The sequence below is a fragment of the Phocoena sinus genome, chromosome 8, assembly GCF_008692025.1.
Source record: "Phocoena sinus isolate mPhoSin1 chromosome 8, mPhoSin1.pri, whole genome shotgun sequence".
NCBI classification, from domain to species: domain Eukaryota; kingdom Metazoa; phylum Chordata; class Mammalia; order Artiodactyla; family Phocoenidae; genus Phocoena; species Phocoena sinus.
The window spans coordinates 71,494,259-71,521,894 of NC_045770.1; the positions used below are offsets into that span (position 1 = coordinate 71,494,259).

Consider the following 27,636-nt stretch of genomic DNA (forward strand, 5'->3'; position numbering starts at 1 on the left):
GCCAGAGCCCATGCTTGGAGCACTGCCAGGGAAAAATCACTGCTGGTTTGCTTAGGCAGTAAATGATGATGGCTGGTCAAATATTCGCCCAGCCTGCTCCCCTCACACTTCCCTGGTCAGCTCTCAGCCTGGGCAGGTGCCAGCCAGAGTGCATGGAGGCATCACAGTGTCTTGGTGACATGTACTTGGGCGTCAGGAAGACTTGGATTTGAAACCCATTTCTGTCACTTACTGGCTGGGTGGCCTTGGGAAAGTTACCTAACCTTCCTGAGTCTTGGTTTCCTCATCTATAAAATGGGGATAATAATAGTACCTGCCTACTGGGATTGATGTGAGCATCACAGCAAATCATGCATAGCAAGAGCACCTGGAAAGAGCTCCATGGATGTTAGCAGTCGTTAGCACTGGAGGGATTTGTGTACAAGCTGCGCAGCTGGGGGTAGGGAATCACGAGACGGAGACTCATGGAGGGCTGGGCGAGCCTTTTCACCAACCTCAAGAGAAGGCACCAGGGTTCCTGCACCTCCCTCCCCTTCTGCCTTCTCAACCACGGGAGCTGGACTGCCCTGATACCCAGCACGTCTGGATCATTTCCAGATGGACCATATGGAACAGGCTGGAATCCAGATAAGGGGGCTGGAGAGCAGGATGGCTGGGTGAGGAAGGTCGACGGAGGAGCAGGCAGCCGGCCGGGCTTGGGGGCTGGGGCAGTGGCTAATGCATGACCAATTGCTCCCCCTCCCCCCAGCTTGCCCCCCAACCCACCTCCTCGAGGCTTTTACCGTTGTTTGTTGAAGGGACTCTCAAAGGTGATGTTCTCCTCCACGGTGGCATTTAGCAGCCATGGTTTCTGAGAAGCATAGGCCACGGGGCCTCTCTTCCTGGAAGAAGCGGGGCAGGAGTAGGGAGGTATTCTCAGGGGGTCATTGACAGAGGTGGTTGTCAAGCTGATGGCTTAAACTGGGGCAAGGGGGTGGGGGCAGCACTAAGATGAGGAGGTGCAGTTGGCAGAGATCTGCTTTGAGTGGCTCCTGGTGGCCTCTCGTTCCCCAAGGGCCCAAGGCAGGCTTGGGTGCTGGGTCTTAGCTCGCAGGGGGATAAGGGACCTCAACCCCTCCCTGCTCTCCACCCCTCCCTATCCCACCCCTTCAGTCTGTTGCCCTTCCTAAGTCTCTACCCAGAGCCTGGGAAGACCCCAAAGTGTGACCAAACTAAGTAAATACTTGAACCCTGATTTCCTCCTTCCTTGAGTAGCCCTCAAACCACTCGACTTTGATGTTAGCAGGTAACACTCCAAACGGAACTTTTTAAAAATGAAGAGTCAAGGAACCCACATTTAGTGTGATGTGGTTTCTGAAGACAAAAAAAAAAAAAAGGAAAGAAAGAAAAGCAAAAGATGACCACCAGACAAAACTGATCTGGTGTGAAGGGAGCGGCGGTGGCCTCCGAACCACCGCATGAAGCACAGCGCCCTCCCTGGCCTCCTCTGCAGCTGGGCTGGACCTGGGGGGCTGCCTTCCAGAGCTCTGTGGTTCCCTTGGCCTGAGACCTCCTCTGAGGAAGTCTGCCCTGGAGGGCGATGCTCTCGGGACACAGTACCTGATATCCGAGTCGGTTGCCGTCTCCCGCTCTGGGCTGCAGCAGGGGAGGAAAGACATACCTTCAGGGTTCACCTGAGTAGACTGAGTTCTCCATAGACATTTTGAGCTCCCTCAAACCCAGCGTGAGTGCCTTTATAATCCCTGAGACCAAGACTGCAGCCACAAAAGCCACACGCCACCCAGGGGAAGCCTCCACTGCCTGAATACACGCGGCACGTGTGAGGAAGGCCTCAGGGGACCTGGTTAAGTTACGAGGGACAGTGGGGGGAAGGCACCACTGGTGTAGGCTCATGGGGGGGGGGTGCTTCCCACGTCAGAGGAGCATGAGGTCCAACATGTGGCTTCTGCAGAGCCAGCCTCTGCATTAGGGCGCGGATGCACTGGCCAAGGTCTCGGGCTGACATGGCTGCACAAATGTTTGGGGCAGGAAGTGCGCTTTGACCGTAGCCAGGCGAGGCCGGGCAGGCCACCATGGGTGCCTGCAGTCTGGGGATGGCAACCTACAGCCGATGGAACTCAGTGTGGCACCTAGAGAGCTGAGAAGGGCTCCAGGTGTGATTTGCAGCCCCAGGTCCCTGTCAGAAGACAACCGTGGAGCCTGGGGGATCTGCCGAGAGGGACATGGTCAGCTGTGGTGCCCACGTAGCCTGGACAGACCCCAACTGCTCCAGTGTCAAATACTCTGTCCCGTTGTGCTCATCCATGCGTTCATACTTGTCACATACCATGAGGCCTGATTTTTGGCTCAAGAACTATGGTCACTACGGCTAGAGAGTCTGGGCTGTCATCATGCCCTGGCACTTGGTGACAAGATGGGAGAAAGGGCAGAGAAAGTATGGGGAAGTGAAACTTCTGTGGTGTTGGAGAGTGAAGGCCAGAAGCTTAAACGGATTTCCAAAGTCAAGTCAGCCTCCCACTCCTGACTTCCCACCACCTCCAGTGTGTCTCGACTGTCTTGAAAGAGGTGTGGTTAGGCAGGGTTCTGAAGGTCTTAGAGCCACGTCAATCTATTTCACTTGGATGTCTTAGACGACCAGAATATAAAGCACATTGAACATAAAGCAACACGACTGAATTTTCTGTCTGCCTAGGGGATACCCACCTCCGCTTTTTATAGCTTTGTTTCTCAACTTTTCTTTCTTTCTTTTTTTTTAAATTTATTTTTTATTTTTTTATCTTTGGCCGCTCTGTGCAGCATGTGGGATCTTAGTTCCCCGGCCAGGGATCTAACCCATGACCCCTGCACTGGGAGCACGAAGTCCTAACTGCTCGACCGCCAGGGAATTCTCCAAGCCCCTTCCCTTTATTGGAACCCACTTCCAACCGAGCTCCAAGGCTGTACCTGGGGTCCTCTCCCGTCTCGCTGTCAGGAAGGCTGCTGGGGCACAAATGGGAAAAAACAATACCAGTTACTTCTCACTCCACTGCCTTCCTCTCCATCACACTGTGTCTCTGGGGAGAAGCAACCCCACAATCCCCACCCCTCTGACCCATCCCCAGTGCCCCCAAGTGGCTTCCATGGGGGCAGAAACTGTTCTTCTCAATCTCTGTCCCTCCCGCAGCAACTGGATGGGCCCCCTCCAAACAGCAAGGGCTTCATTAGTACTCCTGACACAACTCCAAGCAGCAGTGAAGCTGGTTTGGCATCAAGACTGGCTTATAGTTGGGAAAACTAAAGCTCAGGGAGGGAAAATGACTTTCCCAAGGTCATAATCATTTCGTACAGCGTTTTCCAACTGTGGATTGGGACCCGAAAATTGCGTCTGAAACAAGTAAATTGCAACTGCACTTAAAAAGAAAAGAAAAGAAAAGAAGAAAATACCAATGTGCATTGCATGTGGTCAAGATGTGTACTTTTTGTGTGAATTTTTTTTTCCTCTTACCTATCAATGCATAAATGTAGTGGACTGTGATGTAAAATCTGTTTCATACTGTGGATTACAGTAAAAAATTTTTTGAAAAACACTGAGTGAGGGGCTTCCCTGGTGGCACAGTGGTTGAGAGTCCGCCTGCTGATGCAGGGGACACGGGTTCATGCCCTGGTCCAGGAGGATCCCACATGCCGCGGAACGGCTGGGCTCGTGAGCCATGGCCGCTGAGCCTGCGCGTCCGGAGCCTGTGCACTGCGACGGGAGAGGCCACAGCAGTGAGAAGCCCGCGTACCGCAAAAAACAAAACAAAACAAAACAAAACAAACAAAACAAAAAACACTGAGTAAGGTGACCTGAATTTTGGTGCCAACTTTGTCGGTGCTCTTTCTCCTGCCCCAGGCCACCTTTCAACCTTCCAGAAGCAACCTTCTGCCAATGAAGTATGTACTTCTGACATGCACATTTGGGGAAAATCAAGCTGTTCTGTCTTCATGCAGATCTTACTTTAATAATAGTAAAACCAGCTAACATTTATTGAACTTTTATAAGCACTTGTGATAAGCACTGCAATAGTATTATCTATTTTAAAGCTCAAAAAAACCATATGAAGGAGGTCCGCACTTTATAGACAAGGAAAGTGAGACTTAGAGAGGCTAAGTAACTTGCCCAAAGTCACAGAGCCAGCAAATAGCAAAGAAAATAGATTTGTCTAACTCCAAAGCTTCATGCTCTTAATGACTATGCTACATTGCTTCACTGTGATTACCCAGGCCATACCTCTGATAAATTTCTTGCCAGGGAAACAGGATGGACAAAAACAGGGATGGAAAGAAGCCTGATGAAATTCTCTTTTGTCCTCTGCTGAGGAGCAGAACAGAATGGACCCTGATGGATATGTAATCACCAGTTCCCTATGATCCTATTCGCCGATCTTTATGGTTTCATTTCACTCCCTCAACTCAACCTAACCTCATGTTCCCTAACCATCAGATTGCTGCAGTTTATGGACAAGCTGGTAATGTGGGACAGATTAAAAAACCCAAGCTTACAAATTCCAACTCTGCGGCCACAGCCCAGATAAGCTCATCGCTGCAGTCTTCTGCCTTGACTGCTTCCAGAGTTGCAAAGGCTGTTACTTTTCTGGAGGGAAGCACATCTGTGGCCTCCCTGAGGACCCCAGCACACACTGAACTCCCTCGGCTCTAACTCAGTTTGCAGCATTATCTGGGCTGTTCATTTAGCCCTTATAATGGACTACCTTCTTCTCTAATCAGCTCCTGTGTAAGTCTTTTATCCCCAGCGGGATTTTAAGGCAGGAAGAGCATCTTTTTCAGCTCCACAGTGCTTAGCACATGACAGGTCTGTAATAAATGGAGGTTGGTAACAGACATCTCTAATCGTTTGGGAGGAAGGAAGGGAGGGGGGTTAGCACTCAATGCGGGCCATCCTCATGCCAGGCACTGTGTGAAGTTGTTTGTATTCGTCACTTCATCCTCACAACAACTCTATAAAAAGATGTTAGTATCCCCATCTTACAGATGGAAACACTGAGGCTTAGAGTTTGCCTGATGTGCCCAATGGTACAGAGCTAGAAAGAGGGGAAGCTGGGATGTGAATCCAGGTTCATCTTCTCCTCTTTCCAGTGTAGTTCCAGCCTTCCTAGAATGAGCCTCCTCATTGTGTGTGTATGTCTTAATCTGAAAAGTAAAAAATGGTATATGTGGCACACACTTCCTCTCATTGATTGCTGGGCTCTTAAATGATTGCTCCTCTTCTGCCTGCACTTTTGCGACCAAGCAGTGAGCTAAGAAGATGATCTCTCCCTTTCTCTGACCCACCTCCTTCCCTGCAGCCAGCTGTGAGCTGGGTGCCTGTGTACATGGCAACCTGAATCACTGCACAGAGCCTGCCCTCAAAGGGCTCACGGTCTGGCAGAGCGAATCAGACAGGTACAGATGTCAGAAAGTTATAAGGGCCAAAAGAAAAGTAGGAGCAAGAAAGTCCTATAGAAATTTGGGGGAAAAGTACACACAAACATATGCAAATATGCAGAGAAAAGACTGGAAACTTCTGGGTGGCGGGATATTAGGTGGCTTTTAATCTTCTTTATACTTTTCTCATTTAATGTACATTCTTTTAGAGTCAGAGAAAACTGTACTTTTTACAAGTAGTTTGGAGGAGGAAGAAATCTGAGAAAGTGAGGAAGGGCTCATAGAAGTTACAGGTGAACGGAACCACGAAGCAGGAAGGATGGAGACAGCGGAGGTGAAGGGAGGGAATTCTAGGCTGCAGGAGGAGCCTGCATGAGTGCAGGCAGTGTGAGAAGTGGAAAGAACATGAGCTCTAAAGTTTGTATCCGATGGGCTTCTCTACTCACTGGTTGTGAAATCTTAGGCAAGTCCCTTTCCTTAGGGGAACCTGTTTCCTTATCTATAAAACTGGGGTAATGGTAGGAACCTCACCATGACTCTGGGAGAATGTATTACCAACATAGCTCATAGCTGGTTGGAGGGAAGGACCTGGGTGGGGTTCGAGAATGAGGGATGGGGTGGGCCGGAGATCATCCTTTCAGCTCGGTGCTTGGTTTCAAAGGCACAGGCAGAGGAGGAGTCCAATGGCCCCAACATTCATTTAAGACCCCAGCAATAAATAAAAAGGAAAGCGGTGGAAATTGAGGTTGGAAGGGGAAGTTAGGACTTATGGGTCTCCATGGTCCATTCATCCTGCCCCAGAGGGGCTTGTTGCTGCCCTGAAATGTTACCTTTCACACACAGTGCCCTTTCTGATTGATGTCGTTGGGTCCTAATGCCAAGTCTCTGAGGGAGGAAAGGGTTTTTCTTATTGTTCAGATGAGGAAACTAAGATGCAGAGAGGTGAAGTAACCTGCCCAAGGTCACACAGCTATCGAGTGGCGGAGTCAGGACCACAACCAGAGACTATCTAGTTCCCAAGTCGGGCTCATCATGTGCACATGGTGCCCCTGCTGTCTGCTCACCGTCTCACCACACCTGCCTCCTGCAGGAAACCTGGGGTGCCCTTGAGCCCCTAAGCCAACTCCCCAAAGGCTCCAAGGAACTGTATGAACAGATGGGATCACAGAGTCGTCCTGAGACAAGCCTATTTTTCACCCTGGGGAATCGGGGGTCTCAGGAGGCAGCCTTCACACCAAAAGGCAACAACGTCCTGAGGCAGGCTCAGAACAAGTAGGGCCCGGGGCGCATACCTCCATGGGTGGCAGGGGCAGCAGGGAGCTCCAGAGAGGCCAGTTTGCAGTTCCTCGTGGGGAGGTACCTCAACACTTTTCTCGGATCCCTGCTTCCTGCTGTCTTCCCAGGGCTGTTTAAAATCAATCTACTGTGGACATTAATGGCCCTATTTTTTATTTCCAGGGAAAGAATTTCACTTGAATATATCTGCTAATTTTGAGTGTTTATCAGAATGTTTTCCTCTTAAAGATTAAGGAGAGAGTTTGCAAATTCCCCGGTTAACAGTGCATCGAAGCAGAGAGCCAGGCAGGCGCAGGTGACTATCAGTAAAGTGAATATTTGGGAGCCGCACGAGACCTGGGTTCTCCCAGAGACATGGAGCCGGGCAACAACCGACGTGCAGGACCTGCTCAAGGCTGCCTCAGTAACTCTGCAGCCTAGAATGTAGGGCCTCACCCCTGAAGCCCCCATGCGCATCCCAGGCCTCTGTCCACCCAGGACTGGTGAGCCCCCTGAGGGCAGGGGCCAGGTCTTCTCCTTTGTAGCTTACACAGAGTGGTTCACAAAATACACATCCTGTGGGGGTGGGGGCACCTGGGGCATGGCATGGAGTAGCCCTCCAGTTCCATCTCCAAGGAGCTCAGTGTCATGGGGGAGACATGCCCCAGCATACGGTGTGAGGCATGCACGAATAGGATTTGCACATTCCAAATGCTGGTGGAGAAGTTGGGTGGTGGAGGTCTGGGTGAGGGAAACAGCTTGGGCAAACACATGTGGGAAGGAGAGAGAGGTAAAGGCGTATTAATTGCAGTCTCCTAAAGGTCATAAGTTGTTCCTGGTTCATTCATTTAGCAAATGCATTCATTTAGCAAAGGCGCTGTGGATACAGAGAGACAAACAAGATATGATCTTTATCCCCAGGGAGCTCACTACAATCTCTCCTGGAGACAGGCTGGAGTATAATTAAAGAGCAATAGGGGAATTTTGTTCCTGGAATAGAAGTACATCGTCAAAGAATAATATTTATAATAATATTTATAGGGCATTTGCTACATGCCAGGTTAAGCCTCACATTAACTCCACGGGTAATAAGGGAAAACTGGTACAGAAGGGTCACAGAATTTCCCAAAGCACAGAGTCCAGATTTGAACCCAGACAGCCTGCCTCCAGAACGTTTGCTCCTATCCGCTCAGCAATACTGCTCATTTTCTTCAAGGAAGGAATAAATGAATGGTTGTACACACAAAGCAATCTCCCCAGAGCATTCTCTGCTGTGACCCTCCTAATCCCCCAAATCCCTGCCTTGTACCTCCTGGAACTCTTTCTGGCTGCCTGGTCACCAGGTCTTGGCCCTGGTATGGATGAAAAACACCGGAGCGGCTTGGCATCGCCCCTGCCTCTGGCTGCAGACAGGCAGGCCCGCGGGAGGGGCTGCTGGGTCAAATGCTATTTTGCTCTTGGCTCACTTGGCAAGCGCATCGTTGCCCTGCAGCCCTGCAGCCCAGGGTCTGAGGCATGGAGCTCCTGCAAGTAACGGAGGGGGTCCCTCAACACACAGTCCCCACACTTAACTCATTGCCCAGGGTAGGTGGGCCAGGCAGAGCTGTGTACGTGTCCAGTACGTGTTTGTCTCAAAATGAGAGACAAACAGCAGATGAAGCCAGCTGAGCCAGGTACCAGCCTCCTTCTCCCATCCGCTGTAATGAACTCCTGACTGATCTCCCTTCCTGCAGTCTCTCTCTCCCCGATCCCTCATCCTGTATCGCCAGCACGTTTCTCCTACAGCCTTCAGGCTAAATCTTGTTTCCCAGGCCAGGTATACAGGGCGTCTGACCTCAGCCCAGCCCACTTCTTTCGTTCTTTTTTTTTTTTTGCAGTACGCGGGCCTCTCACTGTTGTGGCCTCCCCTACTGCGGAGCACAGGCTCCGGACACGCAGGCCCAGCAGCCATGGCTCACGGGCCCAGCCGCACGGGCCCAGCCGCTCCGCGGCATGCGGGATCCTCCCAGACCGGGGCACGGACCCGTGTCCCCTACATCGGCAGGCGGACTCTCAACCACTGCGCCACCAGGGAAGCCCCCAGCCCACTTCTTTAGTCCTGTCCTTCACCAGCGTCCCTAACACCCACTGCTCTGGCACCAGAACCACACCCTCTTACATGATCACACCTTTGCCCACGCTGATACCCTTGCCTGGAACACCTTCCTCTCCCACCCCGGCCTCTTCCATCTGACGAAACCACGCTCATCCTTCAAGGCTCGGATACCATGTCCACGTGAGCCTTCTTTCCTTGACCACAGAGTTCACTGTTCCTCTGTGCTCGATGGTGGCACTGATCTCTGTTCTCCTCCCTTGGAAGCAGCGGCCATGTCTTCACCATCTTTGCATTCCTATTGCTGTGCTCGGGGTCTGGCACACAGCAGGTGCTCAGTAAATATGGGGTGAGTGAATACATCAATGTAGAGAAGCCAGAACATGAGTTGAGTCATGAACAAATTCTCACAACGTCCCGGGGTTGGCTGCAGGCTACCCTGATGCACTCGCTATGCTTGGGAGGGAAGCTGTGCTGTGGAGGAGGGCAAAGTGGATCCTGGAGCAAAAAGATCCTTTCACCGTCACCCCTCACTGAGCCTGGAACAGAGCCAGGATGTGGGGCCCCACCTGCCGGTTGAGGAGACTGAGTGTCATCGCAGACAGAGCTGTGAGCTGTGCTGCAATGGTTCTGCTGAGGTGGGGTGGCGGGGTATCACAGCCATTGAGGCTGCTGGCCTTCAGAGTGGTCAGGCTAGCTATTTCTTTGTGTTGCTCTCAAGCCCCTTCTCTTTCAGCACACAGTGGAAAGCCCATGCACTTGAGCACTTAGGGGCACATCCCACTTCTGCCATTTAAGGGCTGGGTGGCCTTGGGCAACTTGCTTCCCCTCAGTTTCCTCATCTGTTAAATGGGGATAATGATAATGCCTACTTCACAGAGTTTGGTGAAGACTGACCGAGACAATGAAGTAAATAAAGTGCCTTACAGAGTATCTGGCACACAAGAGGCACTCCAGCACCCTGGAGAGGCCCCTGTACCCCCTGGGGCTGGGGCAGAGGTTTCCTAAGAAAGAAGAGGAAGCAGTCAGACCCTGAGGGTTGGCACACCTTGGAGAGGAGGTTGGGGCTGAGGCTGAGCTGCCTCTGTAGAGGCCAGAGAGGTGCTGACACTGGTGTGACGGCACCTGAGGTTGAAGGGGGTGGGGAGGAGATGAAGGAAGTGGGGCAAAGGGAACACGCTCAGAGGGGTCTGATTCAGGCTGAGTGGGACACAGACAGGGGAATCTAGGGGCAGCCCCAGTCTCTGGGCTCTGTAATCTCATCTAGGAAAGGCCTGCCCTGAGACAGGGCCTGGACCCAGTTTGCCCTCCACATGGAATTTGGAGAATAATCCCTGGAACTAGGACCCAAGGGACCCCAGCCCAAGGCAGTGGCCAGGCTTGAGGGAAAGAGCCCAGGCTTGGGACCCTGGTCTGCCTGCTGACCAGTAAGTCACCCAGCTTCTCTGTCCTCAGCTCTTACTTCTGTGAAATGGGGCAATAACACCCAGCGGGAAGCTTCAATGAGATCGTGCTTGCAGTGCACTTAGCAAAGGGCCTGCCCATAGCAGGTGCCCAATAAATGATCAGTTGCTTTCTTCAGCTCACAGTTCACTGGGGGCTCCTGTCTTCCCATCACAGACACACACAGGCAGTCAACGGACAAGGGCTCCTCCCTCCAAAGCCCTGAGGGGCAGTTGGTACAAGGGCCTGGCAACGCAATGCTTGGACCTTTCCTGTCAGGCTGTGTTGAGAGACACCCGAATAAGATAGGGAATGGATGCAGAGACCGTCTGTCCCAGACATACCACATCCCCAGTGGAATCAAGGTTCCAGAGACTAAGGTCATGGGAAACCCAAGGGGCTTGTTTGCCAACCACAGCCCCGTTGGTGCACCATTCAGGGACATTTTGGAAAAACAGGAAATGCGGGTACATGCAGGTGTTCAGACACTGGTCCCAAGGTCTTTCTCTCTGCTCAGTCTGCACTCAAGCTTATGAAAAAACCTGACATCTTGCCTCTGCTGAACTGGCTGTGACTTTCATTCCTGAAACCTCAGTCGGATCCCTCTTTCTCTTGGATTCTTGGATACTGGGGACGGGGAGGTGTTGGGGATGAGTGTCGGTAGGCTCCAAGCCACGTTGTGTGATGACTGCAGTAGCCATGTTCTGTCCAGGTTTCTGAACACCTTTTCCACCCTCTTCATTTCTTGGCTCTTCTTTTCTGGCTTTTAAAAAAGCCTTTATTTTATTTGTATCTTTAATCAACTAGTTTCAAGTGCTTTTTGGAAGTGGGTATAAATAATAGATTCATGATTGACTCAGTCTAGAGTTCTGGCTCTTTAATTAGGATAGTGATCTTTGCCCAGAAACCTACATTTGTCTGGTTTATCTCTGGCTCCTTGAAATACCCACTGAATGGTCTGTATCAGCTTTGCTGATGACCAAGCCAGAAACCAATGTTTGTGTTACGGTCCCTCACACTGGGAGGCAGTGCGGCTGAGTGAACGCGGAATTTGGAGTCAAACAGAACTGCGTTCGAATTCCAGCTCTGCCACTTATTAGCTGGGTGAATGAGGGCAAAGAGTTTGGCCCTTCTCCGCAACACGAGATCTGTTAACACTACTTACCTTGCTGGTTTTCATAAGGATTAAATGACATAGTGTGTGCAGAGGACATAGCAAAGTACCTGGCACATAGTGAGGGCTTAACAAATACTAATGACGGTAATGAGCCTAACAATTCAGCGCTTTCACTGAGTGAACACACTCGGTAAATGCATGATGCATCCCCCACTGAGAAGGACGGCTGAAAAGAGGGCTTCCACCTGCCCACTGTCTTTCCCCACTAACTGAGCCCAGAGGATGCATGTAGTACCTGTTCCAGAAGACGCCCCCCGAGACCTTCTGCATCTCCCCCAGGGTGGCTAGGAGGAGCGAGGACTTGCCGCAGCCCACCTGCCCCACGATCATGGTCAGCTGGCCTGCAGGGAGGGAGGGCGGCAGATGGGACTGGGGCCAGGAGGGAGTCTGAACAACCACCACCCGGAAAGACAGACAGACAGATATACCCAACCCTGGGGCCCCCATTTGCTTTCCTCCTACCTAGAATCCCCAGGGAGTCCTTTGAGCCCTTCCTTCTGGAAACCTACATCCTACCTCTGGCTCCCCAGCTCCTTCCTCCTTCCTACTGCTTATCCCCCCGCCCCTTCCTAAGCACTTGCTTCTTCCAGTGCTCTCAAGTGTGCCCAGCGCCTCCCAGTCCCAACAAAGGGCACCCGTTCCTTCCCACTTCCATGCTTTGCTCCTGCTGCCTCCCCTGCCTCATGGCTCCAGGCACCTGGCTCATTCTCAGGATCCCCGCCTCTTCCACTACGACTTCCCTGGCTACTGGGGATTGTTTTTCCTTTTGTGAAGCACCCATTCTGTCTGCAACAGATGGCTTGACATCAAGGTCCCGCTGTCTTGCCCTGCCTTTGCTGTTGCACTGCTGCCTAGCACAGGGACTCCTCGGGGAAGTTGCCCACCCCCTCTCTAACCTTCATACCCTAGAGCACACACCAAGAGTTCACACAGAGCAGGTACTCAATCAATCCTGATTTTTCTTTTTCTCCCCATGTCACTCAGGGGAGCGTGGGAAGGGAGCACTTCGAACACGACTCCAAGGGGGACACCCCCAGACCATGATAGAGGGGTGAGCTGAGCCATACCTCGGGGGATGCAGATGGTGATGTTGGACAGTGTGGGGATTCCATCTGGGGTCCACGTGAAGAAGCCTCCAATGATCTTCGTTGGTAGTACCCCAGCCCCGGAAGAGAACAGAAAGGCAGCTGGGGTCTCAGTGTGAATAGTCCGTCGCCTCCCCTCCCCCATGAAAGCCAGAAAACACCGATTCCAGTCCCCAGATCACTTCCAAGGCAGGGGAGTGGGGGAATGGCCTTTTCGTGCAGACCTCTCTACCTGAGGCACCCTCCCCAGAGGACTGCTACAGGTCCCCCCACTTGGTGGAGATGGAAGCATTGTCCCTGGTCTCAGGACTCCTATGGACTCTACAGGCAGCCAGGGTGACCTCCAGGGCAGAGGGCTCAGCACACAGGTCTCTGGCACTTCAGATTTAGTGTTTCCTCCTGGAGTTGGCGCTGGGTGGCGAGCGTCGGGGTGCGGGGTCTCAGACTCACCTGGACACAGCAGTTGTCAGCACCCCCATCTGCACTGGGGGTCAGGCTCTGCAGCGGGCCCATGATGCCCCGACAATCCTCCCAGGCTGGACGCTTGCGATTCACAACCTTGAGGGGCTGGGGATGGTTAGGAGGAGGTGAGGGCCCAGGGGCTGGGAGCTGTGCAGGGAAGGGAGCTCCCCCCCAGTGAGGAAAGGCTGAGGCAAGACCAGCAGGGAACGAGCTGCATGCATTAAAGAAAAACACTGTGTGTGGGGGTGGGGGAGGTATGGCAAGGGGATGCTGGACACTCACCACCGCCTGGTACTTGCTGGCCTGGCCCCGGGGCTCGGGCTCCCGGGGAGCACACTGCTCCTCGCGGATCTCTGCACTGGACAGGAACTCGCTCAGCTTCTGCACGCTGCAGAGGAAGTGCAGACACCCCTCACCCTGCCCAGGGCAGAGGGGAGGGGAGAGGGGGGAGGGCGAGGCCTGAGAGAGCAGCTCTGAGAAGATGCCAGGTTCTAGGTGTGGCCCTCAAAAAGCCCACACTGGAGGGGACAGACAGGGGGCATCCCATGGGGGGCGATAGGTGTTTCCAAGGTTGGTTAGGGTCTACTAGTCAGCCGGAGTAGGTTAGGGCGTGGATCAGGTGGGATTGGCTAGTTTTAGGGTTAGCGTTAAAGTTGATTAGTCTTGAGTTATTAGACTGAAGGATGTTGGGCTTTATCAGTTACTTTTAGGTTAGTCAGGATTAGGATTGGCTATCAACCACAACTGATTTTTTTGATCACGTATATACATGAAACACTGTTAAATACTTCATAAGCACATAATTTAATCCCCATAATATAATTTGATCTTGCTGGGGGAGGTGTGGAAGAGGTATTATTCCCAACTCATGGAGGAAAAGGCTATTCTCCACCCCTGGGATTTCCTTATGGACTCAGAGGAGGTTCCAAAAGCTTCACTCTTTTTTTTTTAAAGAAGATGTTGGAGGTAGGAGTTTAGTAATTTATTTATTTATTTTTGCTGTGTTGGGTCTTCGTTTCTGTGCGAGGGCTTTCTCTAGTTGTGGCAAGTGGGGGCCACTCTTCATCGCAGTGCATGGGCCTCTCACTATCGCGGCCTCTCTTGTTGCGGAGCACAGGTTCCAGACGTGCAGCCTCAGCGGCCATGGCTCACAGGCCTAGTTGCTCCGCGGCATGTGGGATCCTCCCAGACTAGGGCTCGAACCCATGTCCCCTGCATTAGCAGGCAGATTCTCAACCACTGCGCCACCAGGGAAGCCCAAAGCTTCACTCTTTTGATTCATTCTCTCTTATCCCTGGGGGTGGGCAAGATGTCTGGGGAATCTTGAGAATTGTTTGTGTACCCCTCTCCCACCTTTTGCTTAAATGTCCAACAACCTGGGGCCACCCCCACCCTTGTTTCTGTTCTGGGCATGACACCCCCTCCCCACAGCAGGAGCAGACAGCCAGCCTCGCCCGCTTCCCCCTCTGTCCTTGTTCCAACAGGACTTGGCAGGGGCTGTGGGGGAGGGGAGGAGCTGGCCTTGGGGTCAACCTTCAGGCTGTGTCCTGTTCCCACTTTCAGCCCAGAGTCTGGTCTCCCTCTTTAAAAAGGCCTTAGCAGGCTTCCCTTCTGAAATCTGAGGGGCTCTCACGTGGGGGAGGGATGGCGCTCATTCTGTGGGGCCCTGGAAGGCAGAACTAGGACCAATGGTTAGAACTGATGAGGTTATACCAAATTTGGTTCAGCATTGAATTTTTCCTTTTATGGAGTTCTCTCGGAGGTGACACTCTCCTTGGAGGACGTAAGCACGTTGGCTAGTCCTTCTCAGGGACTAGAGGGAGGGAAGTTACACATGGCCCATGGCCCTCTGACCAACCACAACCAGCTTCAGTGAAGCCCAGATCAACGGGCAGGCATGTTCTGGGACCAAACAGCTGTGGTTGTAGCAGTGACCAGAGTGAGCCCTGGGGCCGACAGGTGAGCGGCCTGACCACTGCCCTTGCTGGACCCTCCTCTCACCTGACCAGAGCTTTGACTGTGGACCGGACCACACTGGACAGCAGGAACAGTGGCGTCACCAGGATGTGGAAGAGGGAGAGGGAGGCAAAGGCTACCGAAGGGGAGAAGTCGGCCTCTTTGAAGAAGCTGACGTGGCCCACGAAGGTCTGCGGACAGAGGCACAGATGCGACAGAACAGAGCGTGACTCAGGGTGTGGGCCCCTCCCGCACTGGCAGCCCTCAGCCCTGGGAAGGAAATGAGAAGTGGGAAGCAGGGGACCTAGGGGCCCTTTGGGTTGGATACACCACTATCCTCACAGCCATCTCATGGAACCGTCCCTCCCTGCCCTGCTTCCTTCACTCCAGGAATGACCAGGGAGGAGCCCTCAGGGTGGATCAGCTCTGCCCCCTCTCAGACTGTAGTCCTCAGTCGGAAACGTAAACACGATCATCACAAAACCACCTCTTCGCCTGCCGCCTGCCGCCTGCCGCCTGCCCCCCAGCCTCCGGGTACCTGGCTCTGCTACTCAGAGTTCCCCAGGGAACCAGGCCAGGAACCACGTCAGTAAGTCATGTTGAAAGTGAATTCCCAAGTGTGACTGACAGGCTGTGAGCTCGCCACAGTTCAGGGACACCGGCCCCGGGGGAAAGTCACAGCAGCCAGGGATGGGAGCCCCGGGTGAGGGGCTGTGGGCGTGGGGCCTTTCTGAGGGGCGCACTGCCGGCCCCCACTGTTCAGCTCCTACTCAGCTTTGGTCAAAATTGCTTTAGAAAACCACCATTGTCATACTTAATGGCATGGAGAATTCTCGTGTCATATTCTTAAATTTTAAAAAGCAGTTTACAAACCTGCATAGGAAGCATAATCCTAATTTTGTAAAAATGCCGTATTCTGTGAATCAAAAACAGACTGGAGAAAAACACATTAACTTTGTTGCCAGTGGGATTATGGGTGATTTAAGTTCTCTTTGCCCTTTCCCTTCTGTATTTCCCAAAATTTCTACAAAAACATTGTAGAAATTTTTACTTTTATAATGAAGAAGTTTCACTTTTATAATGAAGAGGTTTGATCGGTTTTTTTTTTTTTTCTTTTAAAGAAAGTTTAATTGCTCTAGAGACTAAGCGTCAGGTCTTCCAGGCCAGGGGTTGGAGGTCCCGTCTGCCTGGAGTGGGGCAGTGGAGGAGGGACCGGCTGCATATATAGACTCTCCATCCAGCACCCTATTCTCAGTCCTGCTGCTGAGCCCATCTTCCGAAGCCCCTGTGCAGAAAAGCCAAACCCTCGGCACCTCTCACGCCAGACAGCCTTCCCCACCCCGCCCGACCAACTCTCACCGGGAGCCGAAGAAAGGATCCACTTACGATGAGGACGGCTGCGATGGGGATGGCCGTGTTCATGAAAACTGCGGAGGAAGCACAGGGGGAGTTTAGTGGGAGGAAGGAGACGGCTGGAAGTGAAGCTACCCAGGTTGGTGTGAAGGCAGGGCAGCCTCTGGGGTCCTTTCCCCAGCCTGTGGGGTGGAGCTGGGCAGAACTCTAGCTCTGCGGCACCTCCAGCTCCTAACGTGTGTCCCTCAGGACGCTTATCTCCATCTCTGAGACTTAAGCCTTTAAATAAAGGTTGAAATGCTCTTACTCTGCTCCATGTGGACAGTGTGAAGAAAGCCCTGTGAGAAAGTGGCAGGGGAAGGGATTGGAGAGCTGGCGGACTGTGGTCAATCATGAGGTCAGCAGCACGTGTTTCTGGGGGCACCAAGTTGCTACTCCTTCCTCTACGTCTGGTCCTTGAATCCCCGCAAGCCAGGCTCACTCTGAGGCTGAGAGGCTTCCCAGTCTCCCGTGGCTCTTAGGAAGGATTTCAAACTCATTCACACTGAGGTATCAGTGACTGAGGACAGCTGGAAGCAGGGTCTGCCTTAGCTCTAAGGCTGACAGCCCACGCCCAGGTGGGACAGTTGGTTTGCTGCAACAGAGGCTCTCTCCTTATTCTGTTTATGGTGTGGCCCTCAGGCTCTTCATAGGGACCCCAAAGAGCAAAGAGATCTGGACTTAAAGTCAGAGAAGGGCGGACTCCCCATTATTTCCAAGCTGTGCAATCTTGGGCTGATCGTTCACCTTCTCTGAGCCTCGGTTTCTTCACCTGATTTTTGTAAACTTGTACTTACTTGTTCACATACTCTGGCTCTCTCCAAGGTGAGAGCAGGTAATGCAGGGAACAGGCCTCTGTGATGCCTCAGTGCTACCTATTATACCTCATGGGCTGCTAGCTTAGCCCTGCTCCTCTGATCCAAGCTGTGAGATGCCCGAGAGTGCCCTGACCCCAGGCCAGAACTTCCAGAGAGAGTAGCCCTCCTGGAGTAAGAGATGCCCATCCTAGCTGCCACCTTCCCACCTCCTCCTCCTTCCTTCCAGGAGCCTCTTCCAGGCCAGTGCAGAAAGGAGTCTGGTTCTGACATTAGCTAAATTAAAGGAGGAGCCAGGAGCCAGGAGCCAGAGGCCAAGGGCAGAGCCTGTGCACATGGCCCCTGTTTAATGAATGGCGAAGTGTCTGACACTCTGAAGAATTCCAGACCGTCAACACCATTCCAAGAAGCTGATTGTCTACTTACTCCAAGAGTCCTGCATCACCTAGTACATACTTGGAGATGTGGAACCCCAAGGGAGTGGAAGAACGTGGTCCCCGTTCTCAGGGGGCTCCCAGTCTGAGGAAGGAGACAGGAGGAACTATGCTCCCAGGAGACACCTTATAGGACGGGAAAGAGGAAACATGCCCATACAGGGTTCCCAAGCAGATAGGAAAGATATTGTGCCCATCTTTGGGGAATCCCCAATCTATGCGCCCTGCCATTGGAGGGTTCCCTGTCTCATGGAGAAGATATGGCTGGAGCCCTTGGGGCACTGCCAATCTCTCCGACCACAAGGCTTTTTATCAACACTAATATCACACATGACGATGATTTAATTGCCCTTCTTTTTTTTTTTTTTTTGCGGTACGCGGGCCTCTCACTGCTGTGGCCTCTCCCATTGCGGAGCACAGGCTCCGGACGCGCAGGCCCAGCAGCCATGGCTCACGGGCCCAGCCGCTCCACGGCATGTGGGATCGTCCCGGACCGGAGCACGATCCCGTGTCCCCTGCATCAGCAGGCGGACTCTCAACCACTGCGCCACCAGGGAAGCCCTTAATTGCCCTTCTTGATGAAGGTTCCATGGTCTCCTGGTGCCCACCTCAATGCCACAGCCCTCCCTCACAGCCCTCTCCTACTGCAGGGGGCAGGATAAGCATTATTGGTTTCCCCACAGCATAAGGAACCCAGATCTGGGACATAGGACAGAGCATGGCCATCACTGGCTGGGGAGAGGGAGGGAGAGGAGGATGTCCATCAGGCCTGGGCCACTGACCATCACCAACGATGAAGCTGTAAAGACAGTTAGCCTCGTCCCTCCCCTCCAAGGCAGTTCCTCCAGGGAGCTCCCTCAGGCAGGGGCCACCTTCCGTTCCTCTCCTGCCCATCCTGTCAAAAGGTACCTGTGCATCCCACCTCGGCCCCTGCCCCAGGCCAAGACCCCTCCCCCACACACGGGGGCTCAACTCCCAGCTGAAGAATAGGCTTGGAAGTTAGATTATAAATTGGTACAACTCGCTCAGAAAGCAGTCTGGTGCTTTGTAGCTAGAGCTGCACAGGAGTTCAGACTTCTGATCCTACCATCCCTCTCCTGGAAATTTATCCTGAATAATCACTCAAGAGAAGCACAAAGCCCTCAGGAAGATGCTGTTAGCTGTAGCACTGCCTGTCACAGCAACACAAAAACCACAACCACAGCAGCGAACCCCTGAAACCAAGTAAACTGGAAACATCCAACAGGAGCAGCTGTTTTAGTAAATGAGGGAAAAAAGCAACTCTGGGGAGCCTCCATTTTCCTGAACCACATAAGGGCCGATGGGACATTAAAGGCAGTGGAGGAGTGGGAAATATAACCAAGAATAGATTTCTCTCCAACTTTGGCATGGGGTGGGCTGACTCACTTAGATTTGATCTAGGAAACAATTAAAAAAAGAAGGACATGACAGTGCTCAACTCTTGAATGTTAGGGAGTAGGGAACACTGTTAAATAACACTAAGTGAGCGCAGATTATGAAATGATGTGTGAGTGTGATGCTGTTATGGAAAAGTTTAGTTGCATGTAGGCAGGTCAGAAAGGCCACCTTCAAGAGGGAAAGCCTTTTTGTAATGGAGTAGAGATAAGGGTACCTATTGTTTTAATACTGCCCCTCCATCCTTTAAGAAATATTCATTCAGAAATTCTTTTTTGAGGGTCTCCGCTGTTTCAGGCATTGTGTTGTGTTCTGGGGGTTCCGTAGTGAACAACTGTGTCAGCTTTTCATACCCCCCAAACAAAACAAAACAACAGATCAACTGAAAACAAAGCAGGGCTCAGATCAACTGCTCCCCCGCCCACCGCCCGCCGGGCTTTGGCCAAGGAATGCTGTCTGGCCTTGTGGGTGGCAGTACCCCCCCCCCCCCCCCCCCCCCCCCCCCCCCCCCCGCACACTGCAATAGCAGGAGCTTTTCATTTGCAAAACATTGATAAATATTTCAGAAGCCATGCACGGGGAGGCACAGTGAGCCATTTGTGCCTCTGGTTAACTTCACCCCCTCCCCTACCCAGGGCCAGGGGAGGAGCTGCCAGCTCACAGTAACTGCAGGCTGCACCTGTAGGAGGGGAAAGGCATTTCGAAGTGAACAGAGCTATTCAGTCCGGTAGTCAGTCTGAAGTCAGCAGAGGGAAGGAAAGTAGGCAGTGGCGTGTGTCCGGCGCTGGAGGTGGTGGAAGCGAGGCAGAAGGCTCACAGCCACCCTGATTGCGGCTTCCAGCTCTCCCTCAGACACCCAAACCCCCCGCCAGGCTATGCATCAGCAACCCACTGTGGCTGTACCAGCTCGTGGAAGGAAGGGCAGACGCTGAAGTTCAGAGAAGCTGGAGAAGGAAGGGGGACCAGGTCTAGAGGTCTCCTTGTCCCCGCACACTGGCTGTTCTGAGTCAGGGCCTCCGCCCAGGAGGAGACATTCGCCAAGAATAGCCAGGGCCTGGGTTGCGGGGAGGGGCAGGTGCTGGGTGCCCTGTGAATGGGGTTCACAGGCACCATCCTGCCCACCCCACACCTCCATCCGAGCTTGGGGGCTTGTTTTTTGCTTTTCAAAACATAGCATGAGGCCAGTCACATTCATTTGATGTGAACCACCTGACTGTGGTTCAGACCCAGGTGGGAAGAGGGAAGACCCCTGACCACAGAACACTGGAAGAGATGGCAGACCCACCTTTCCTTTAAAATCCTTCAATGCCTCTCCTGCCTCAGGAGAAAACCCAGCACACAAGGTCCTGCATGATCTGGTCTTGTTACTCTCACCCTCTCCTCACCGTGATATACTCGAGTCTTGAACACACCCGTCATCCTTTTCACCTTTAGGCCTTTGTGCCTGGAACATTCTTCCCTCACTTGGCTGACATGGGATCCTATGGGCATCGGCAATGGGTTTCACCGAGCACGAGGCTTCCTTGACACCCACCACTCCTAAGATGAGGTTGGGTGCCGCTCTGATGGATTCCAGTTTCTGTTCCTGTCACTCACGACACAGCTGCCTGTCTGGCTTCCCTATTAGACTGTGAACAGCCTGCCGCATCCCCCAGGCCTGGCATAGGGCTTGACACATAGTGGGTGCTCAGTAAATATTTATTAGATAAGGGAACGAAAGAAATAAAGGAGGCCAGGGCCAGGTGTGCCCAGAAAGAGAACACGGGGGATTTAGAACTGACCCTGTGGCTCTAACCACAGGCACAGCCCCTGTTCATGGCATGGTCTCCCACAAGACTGCGAGGGTGAGGACCGTGCAGCCTCCTCTCTAATGTCCAGGGCCTCAGGAGAGTCTAGCACAGAGAGGAGGAATGGGTGCTGCACAAAGGACAGAATGAACTGGCAGCATGTCAACTGGTTGACAGTTAGGGCCTGGGACCCCTGTGTCACCCCTGCAAAGCTTGTCCTCAAATTTACGGCTGGACTGGACACCTAGAGCTATGCGGGTTCTGCAAGGAAATAAGGGTTGAATTGGTTTCTAAGCGGAGTGAGCACAGCACTCGCTCGCAGCTTTTCCCCACTTTGTCTTCTGCTCATTGAAACCCTGCCTGTGGCAGGTGCAGCCATGCCTCCTCTTGCATGAAGCTCTGTGTGAACTCTGAGGCCGTGCAGGCTTTCTTCTTCTCTGTGCTCTGTCATTTATTGGCTGAGGACCTCAGAGAGTCCTTTCACCTCCCTGAGCCTCAGTCTTCCATGCTGTAAAATAGGACAATAGTGCTACAAACCTCACAAAGTTGTTCGGAGGGTTAAACGAAGCCAGGCTTGCTGGGCAGCAGCGTGGAGCAGGTCCCCGTGGTCGAGAGCTCCCTGCCACACTGTTGCACGTATGTTAGCTCTGACTTCTTAGCAGAGTATAAACTCCTTGAGAACAGGAGCCCATCTTTTGGTCCCTTGCGTCCCTCCCAGTGGTTAGCACAGGGCAGGGCTCACTTAACGCCCTCTGAATAACTCACATCTGTTTTTCTTCGAGAGGAAATGCTGATTCTGGATTTTGATGGCAGAGAAACTGTATCATTTCCTTTTCACCCCCTTGCTCTGTCCTGCCATGCACCAGCTCAGGGCTCCACAAACAGGAGCTCTCAGTGATGCCACTGTGAGACCATCAGACAGAGTGTCAGAGGTAACCTTGTCTGCCTGACAGTCTGCCTGGTGTACAATGACCAGACTGAAAGCCCAGCAGGAAGCACCAGGATGGGCCCCATCAGGACATGTGACTCCAGGGCTCCTTTGTGGCCACAGGACCCCATGGCTGGTGCCAGAGGCGAGAATGAAAGATGCCCCATTACCTCAAGCTTAATGACCTGTGTCCTAATTCTGGGTGACAGAGAGCAGAAGGCAGGAAGTGCAGGAGGAAGTAAATGAAAACACACTGAAAGCATATAACTGCAGCCTGGCAGTGCCCTCACCCTAACACCCTGTCTCTCCCCAACCCACTGCCGACCAACACAAAGAAACCCGTCCCAGCAAGGGCAAACACAGAGCAAACAGCACTTGGCTTTCAAAGCTCTCTCTCCCAGAGGGCTCTTCCCCTTCCTCCTCTCTGCCCTCTTCCAGGGACCAGCCTGGGCTGCTCTGTTTATCTCTCTAGGTCACCAAGTACTGGACAGGTGAGGGGCCCTGGGGAGATCCCTGTTTAGCTCCAGAGCCATTGTCATCTCAGCTCTTGACAACATGGAGCCTCCTTGCCCCAGGTCCTCCTGGCTCCAGACCCTTCACAAAGCCATGGCTAGTCTTCTGGGGGCCCCATAGGACAAAAAGCACCTACTAGACAGGCTTAGTGGGCTAACCTGGGAACCTAGGCATCTTATGATATTGTTTACATAGGAAACATGTCCCAGCAGGTTGAAGTTTGGATTGCAGGAAATAAGCATAAATCTCTTAGAACCAAAGTAGCTGCCACCTGTCCCCACCTGTATGACCAGAGGCTGTCCCTACTTTGCTGTCAGGAATCTTGGGGACCCAATGCTCCCAATTTCCTTACGGCTTCCCTTCCCTCTCTCCCGTCGTAGCAACAGTGAGCCCGCCCTACTCCACCCTGCCACGTTATTGCCGGGAGGGGGAAGACCTCCCCCACCTCAGCAGTTGTTCCCCCTGATGGGGTGTCTGGAAGCTAGGTGTCTGTAACTCACGGGTCTGTACATAGCGTGGGGTTACTGTTACCACGACCAGGCTCTGGGGTAAGCAGAGCTGACAGAGAGGCTGAAGAGGGCCTAGGGTGTGGACACTGGTTTCTCTGAGCTCCCCAGAGGCTCCTGCCTTATTTCTCCTGTCCTAACAAGTGCTCAGCCCAGGGGTGCTTGGAGGCCACAAGGTCACGGCTGAGGAACCTGGAGTGTCTTGGTGAAGAATCTAGGAAGACTGCCATGCTCATCGCTCCGTTCTGAGAAAATCAGCTCTTAGCAGGATTTTCTGCAGAAGGGTGCCATGGCTGGTGCCATGATGGTGGGTGGCCTGGCCACTGGTGCCTGGACCAGGACGCCATGGTCTGACCGGACACAAGGAAGTGCTCAGTGCAAGCCCCACCTTGTGAGAACCTTCAGGTTGGACACTGGCCACTTGAGCCCACCAGACCCCCTCGCTAGGCAACGTGACTGCCAGGAACACACAGATGACCTGAGGGACCACCTCATTCTCCATGCACCTCTCTGGGAGACACATCTGGTGCACCCTCCACTGCTGCCCAGCACTGCCATGCCCACAGGTGTGTCTCTTCCTGCCACACCAAGAGAACCAACTTCAGCCTGAGGTGGGGGTAGTCATAGTGTCTACCTCTCTTAATTTCCTTCCCTATTTCCCCACTCCCGTCAGAGCCCATGCTGGGTTGTTTCTCCTCTATTCAGAGACAATAGCCTGAACATGGTGCCCATTGTGCCCTCAGTTTTCTTCACCCCACTTGGGCTCCTGGCTCTGGGTGGAAAACAGCATGAGGCTGGGAGTCTAAGAGATTCCAGAGGATCTAGTCTGAGCCAAGCCATTAACCTCAGAAGTGACCTCAGGAAGATGCCCCCACTCTGGGCCTCAATTTCCCATCTGTAAAATGGTTCTCCCAAGTTACAAAAACATTTTCCATTTATCTCTGCTTGCCACATTCTGTGTAATTTCCACAGATCTATCTTTTTATTCACAAATTCTCTCTTCAGCTATGTTAATTCATTTAACCTGTACACTGAGCTGTTTTTTGTTTCTTTTTTATTTTCTTCTCTCTGGGGGCTTCCTCTTGGCCCTTCCTACCAAAAGGGCTCTTAAACTGGACAGATCAGGGAATCAGAATGAGGTTTTCTAGCTGCTAAATATCTGCATCCCAATTATGCACTTGGGCCGTAACCACAAAGGGGTGGATCCATGGAACCACTAGACCAACTGTGAGATAAACTTGGGCCAGGACTCCATCCATCACCTGACCTCTACATGCCCACTCTAACCAGGGGGCCAGCTGAATTAATTTCAGTAACTAAATTTTTAATTTTTAGAAGTTCTTTTGGCTTTCTTTTTGCTGTTTTGCCTTGTGCCTTCCTGTAATTATTTTAACACACTTATTTTGTTGGTTTTATTTTGTTTAGTTTTTTGGCCATGCCGTGCAGCTTGTGGGATCTTAGTTCCCTGACCAGGGACCAAACCCGGGAGCTCAGCAGTGAAAGCATGGAGTCCTAACCCTTGGACTGCCAGGGAGTTCCCTTAAAGCACTTATTTTATTATCTCTTTCAGACTATTCTATCATCTCGAGGTATTGAGGAACTAATTCTTCTATTTGCTGACTCTCACTCTGGTGGTACATCTTTTCTGGAGGATTTTTATTTCTTTACTATCAGCTCATTGTTTAACATGAGTATTTGCCACTGGAGTCCTATGTTCTCTGGAAAATGGTTTTAATATGCGTGTCTTCTGGGACCATAGCAGTTTTACCAGTTTTGGTCTTTTTTTCTCTATTTTCGGGGCTTGGGGTTCCCAAACCACTTGGTTAATGTAAATTCAGTCCCTACACCTGTGAGTACCTCAGGCTTGAGCTTTTGTTCTTTAAAGAGAAATTTTCTACCTCTCATGGCCCCAGGTAGATGGAAGCTTCCTTAAGGCACTGGCAGCTCAGTCTGACTTATTGAAAAGAAGTCCTCACACTTGGGAGAATTCAAAACTGCTGTTATTTATTCATTTATTGCTGCCTCTCAATAACATATCAGCTTAATAAGACATCAAAGACCACATCTATCTTTCTCATCACTGTACCTTGAGGGCCAGCCCAGGGCCCTGCACGTAGCAGGCTCTCAATACGTTTGCTTGATAAATAGCTGAAGAACATTGATTTCTGGCAGCTCTGCTACAAGAGACAGTTTGAGGCTCTCCTGGACGGGATGATCCCCAAAGTCTCCCACTTCTGCCACCCCTACCTCCTCCCCCAGCCCTGGCACCCTATCCTGGCATGTAGGCAGCAGCACACAGGGCTGGCTGGTTGCGGGGGACTCACTGGAGATGGAGGTGTAGACGGCGAAGGCCCTGAGGCTGGTCATCTCCTTCTTGCGGGTCATCTCCACCCGCGTGCGGAAGATGTTCTCCCAGGCGTACAGCTTGAGCAGTTTGATGCCACGGAGCATCTCGTTGGTCTGCTTCAGCCTCTCGTTGGAATACTCCTGCCAGGAGTCACTGAGTCAGAGAAGGGTTTCTTTTGCCCCCATCCCACCCAAGAGGAAGGAGGTGAGTCAATGCCCTCACCATTTTACAGCCTCCGCCCAGCCTCCGTCTCCTCGGGGATGCTCCATTAATCCCATTTCACAAAGAAACCGAGGCCTGGACAGTTGAAGTGACCTGCTTAAGGTCAATCATAGTGTGGATGTGTGTGTGGGGCGCTGTTTGGTGACATCTGGGGGAAGAGTGAGGAGACCCACTAATGTAAGGGGAGAGGGAGCAGTACGGGGGAAGGATGGGAAAAGGGGGCGCATGCACACCTACAGATACTTACCAGTGTGCTCCGCTGGGCCTGGGAGAGCTTGGTGGCCACAAAATACTGGACTGGAGCCAGCAGAATGATGACAGCTGCTCCAATTAAGGCACTGATTCCAAGGATGTAGTAAAGGAGAATCACACCCACGATGATCTGAGGGAGGGTCATGGGAATGAGTTCCCTTTGATCTGGGGGCTTCCCTGCCAGGGGGTATTGGCACCCCCCTCCCCACCTGGTAACCCAGTGCCCTAAAGTGGGACATGCCTTTGTGTCCAGCTTTCAAAAGTTTCTTGTGGGAAAGAGGAGGAGGTGTTACAAAGCAATTTCAGAAGGAGGGACTAACATGATGGGCTCTCACACAAGCAGAGAATTTCTGGGCTGGTAACTAATTGCATTTATCTGCAAGGCTGGCTGAGGCATTAACTCTCTCTCCATGTCTACTTTTGCAGATGGAGGTCTAAGAGGTGAATTTGCACCGTGAGTGACAGCACCTTTCATTCTATTTGCTGGTTTTCGAGGTTGATGGTTCACTCTCATTGGAAAAAAGTGATACGTAAGCAAAGGAGCAAAATAGCTGTATCCATGCCAGACAAAACCAGTCCAGGGTCTAAGAGTTTACTTCTCATCCTTATGCTCCTGGTGTCTTTAATTTTTAGTGAATCTGGTAGGCATCCTCTAAAAAGAGAATTCATTCTGTTTCTAGCTTTATGTAAATGACAGCTGGCTTCTGAATATTTATGAGAAGTATAAATTACTCTTGCCAGCCCCCAAAGCATCAAGATGACAACTTCTCAGGTCGCCTTCAAAGGCAGACGCTTCTAAATTCAGGACTTATTCTAGAGGAACAGATGTGCTGCTTCCTTAACAGAAAACAAAAGTGTGTCTGGGTTGGCCCTGCACTCCCTGAGCCCTACACCAAATTGGCACTAGGCTCCTGCACCATCTCAAGGGCCAAAGAGTGGGTGGGTGGCTCTGTTGTGTCTATTAGTTAGAGAATGCCTCCTGCATTAGCAGGTTCCTAGGGGGCGGGTAAGTGACCCCTTTACCACCTGCCTCCCAGTGTTAACTGATGTTAAATGCTGGCATGGATGGGCAGAGGATCACATTAGGAGATGAAAAACCTTCCTACTCTTGCTGGCCCCCACTCCCATCATCCTTCTGGAAAACTATCCCTGGCTTCCACTCTTTCCATTAGCTGTCCTCATTTGGAGGCAGTCGGGGTGTTGTTTAGCAACTTGGGTAGAGCAGGATACCAGGGAAGCCCTCAGACCACTGCCAGAGTCACCGCCAGGGCCCCGGCTGGGGGGTCGGTGTCTGCACGCCCACCACCTCCAAGGCTGGCAGCTGCTGGGGCAAGAGCTGGGGATGTGACGACTTCTACTGCCACCAGGCTCCTCCTCACACTTCAGCCACCCTTTGTCACGCTCCCCAGACCCTTCTGCCCCCTCTGCCCTTCTGCAGGGGTCTGAATGGACCCTGTGAGAGAACATACCAGAAATCGGGGATTCTGAGTGTGCAGAGCAAGTGTGGGGAATAAAAGGACTATTTCATCTCCTAGTCTCAGGCTAGGAAAGCAATCTCGTGTAGCGGTGGGGAGATCACAGTCCCAGGAGCCTGCAGCCGAGTTTGAATGCAGTCCCAGCATTTACTGGCAGTGCAATCTTGCATCTCAGCATCTTCATTTTTAAAATGGTAATTTTAATTGCCGCCTTAGCAGGACTGTTGTGAAGATTAAATGAACATATATATGATAAGAACCTAGAATAGTGCCTGACACTTAGCTGGAGACAAGGTGGCTGACCTTTTTTTAAAGATCTTTTTTTGATGTGGACCATTTTTAAAGTCTTTACTGAATTTGTTACAATATTGCTTCTGTTGTTTATGTTTTGGTGTTTTGGCTGCCAAGCATATGGGATCTTAGCTCCCCCACCAGGGATTGCAGGGATCGAACCAGTACCCCCTGCAGTGGAAGGCAAAGTCTTAACTACTGGGCCACCAGAGAAGTCCCTGACCCTCCTTCTTAAAAACAAACAAACAAGCCTCATGGGATCTCTGTCACTAGGGAACCACAGAAAGGCGATACCTGGGTATGGTGCTCCTACCAGCTCACTGTGTGGCCCAGGGTAAGGTCCCTGCCCTCTCTGGGCCTCTGAT

The 27,636-nt window shown here is 52.1% G+C and overlaps 1 protein-coding gene across 3 annotated transcripts in view; it reads right to left on the bottom strand.

Moving 5' to 3' along the window:
• ABCC8 (ATP binding cassette subfamily C member 8) overlaps positions 1 to 27,636 on the bottom strand; it is a 75,204-nt gene that overhangs the window by 18,970 nt on the left and 28,598 nt on the right. The window contains exons 9-19 of one of the 3 annotated variants that reach the window (XM_032641337.1): positions 25,501 to 25,635; positions 25,009 to 25,171; positions 16,280 to 16,320; positions 14,939 to 15,084; positions 13,220 to 13,325; positions 12,926 to 13,042; positions 12,458 to 12,533; positions 11,626 to 11,731; positions 2,944 to 2,976; positions 1,600 to 1,635; positions 783 to 881 (exon numbers count right to left, since the gene is read on the bottom strand). In XM_032641337.1, the coding sequence (XP_032497228.1) occupies positions 783 to 881; positions 1,600 to 1,635; positions 2,944 to 2,976; positions 11,626 to 11,731; positions 12,458 to 12,533; positions 12,926 to 13,042; positions 13,220 to 13,325; positions 14,939 to 15,084; positions 16,280 to 16,320; positions 25,009 to 25,171; positions 25,501 to 25,635 (1,058 nt within the window). Of the gene's footprint in view, positions 1 to 782; positions 882 to 1,599; positions 1,636 to 2,943; positions 2,980 to 11,625; positions 11,732 to 12,457; positions 12,534 to 12,925; positions 13,043 to 13,219; positions 13,326 to 14,938; positions 15,085 to 16,252; positions 16,321 to 25,008; positions 25,172 to 25,500; positions 25,636 to 27,636 lie in introns of all 3 variants that reach the window. The other 2 variants (XM_032641336.1, XM_032641335.1) reach the window with 2 other exon arrangements.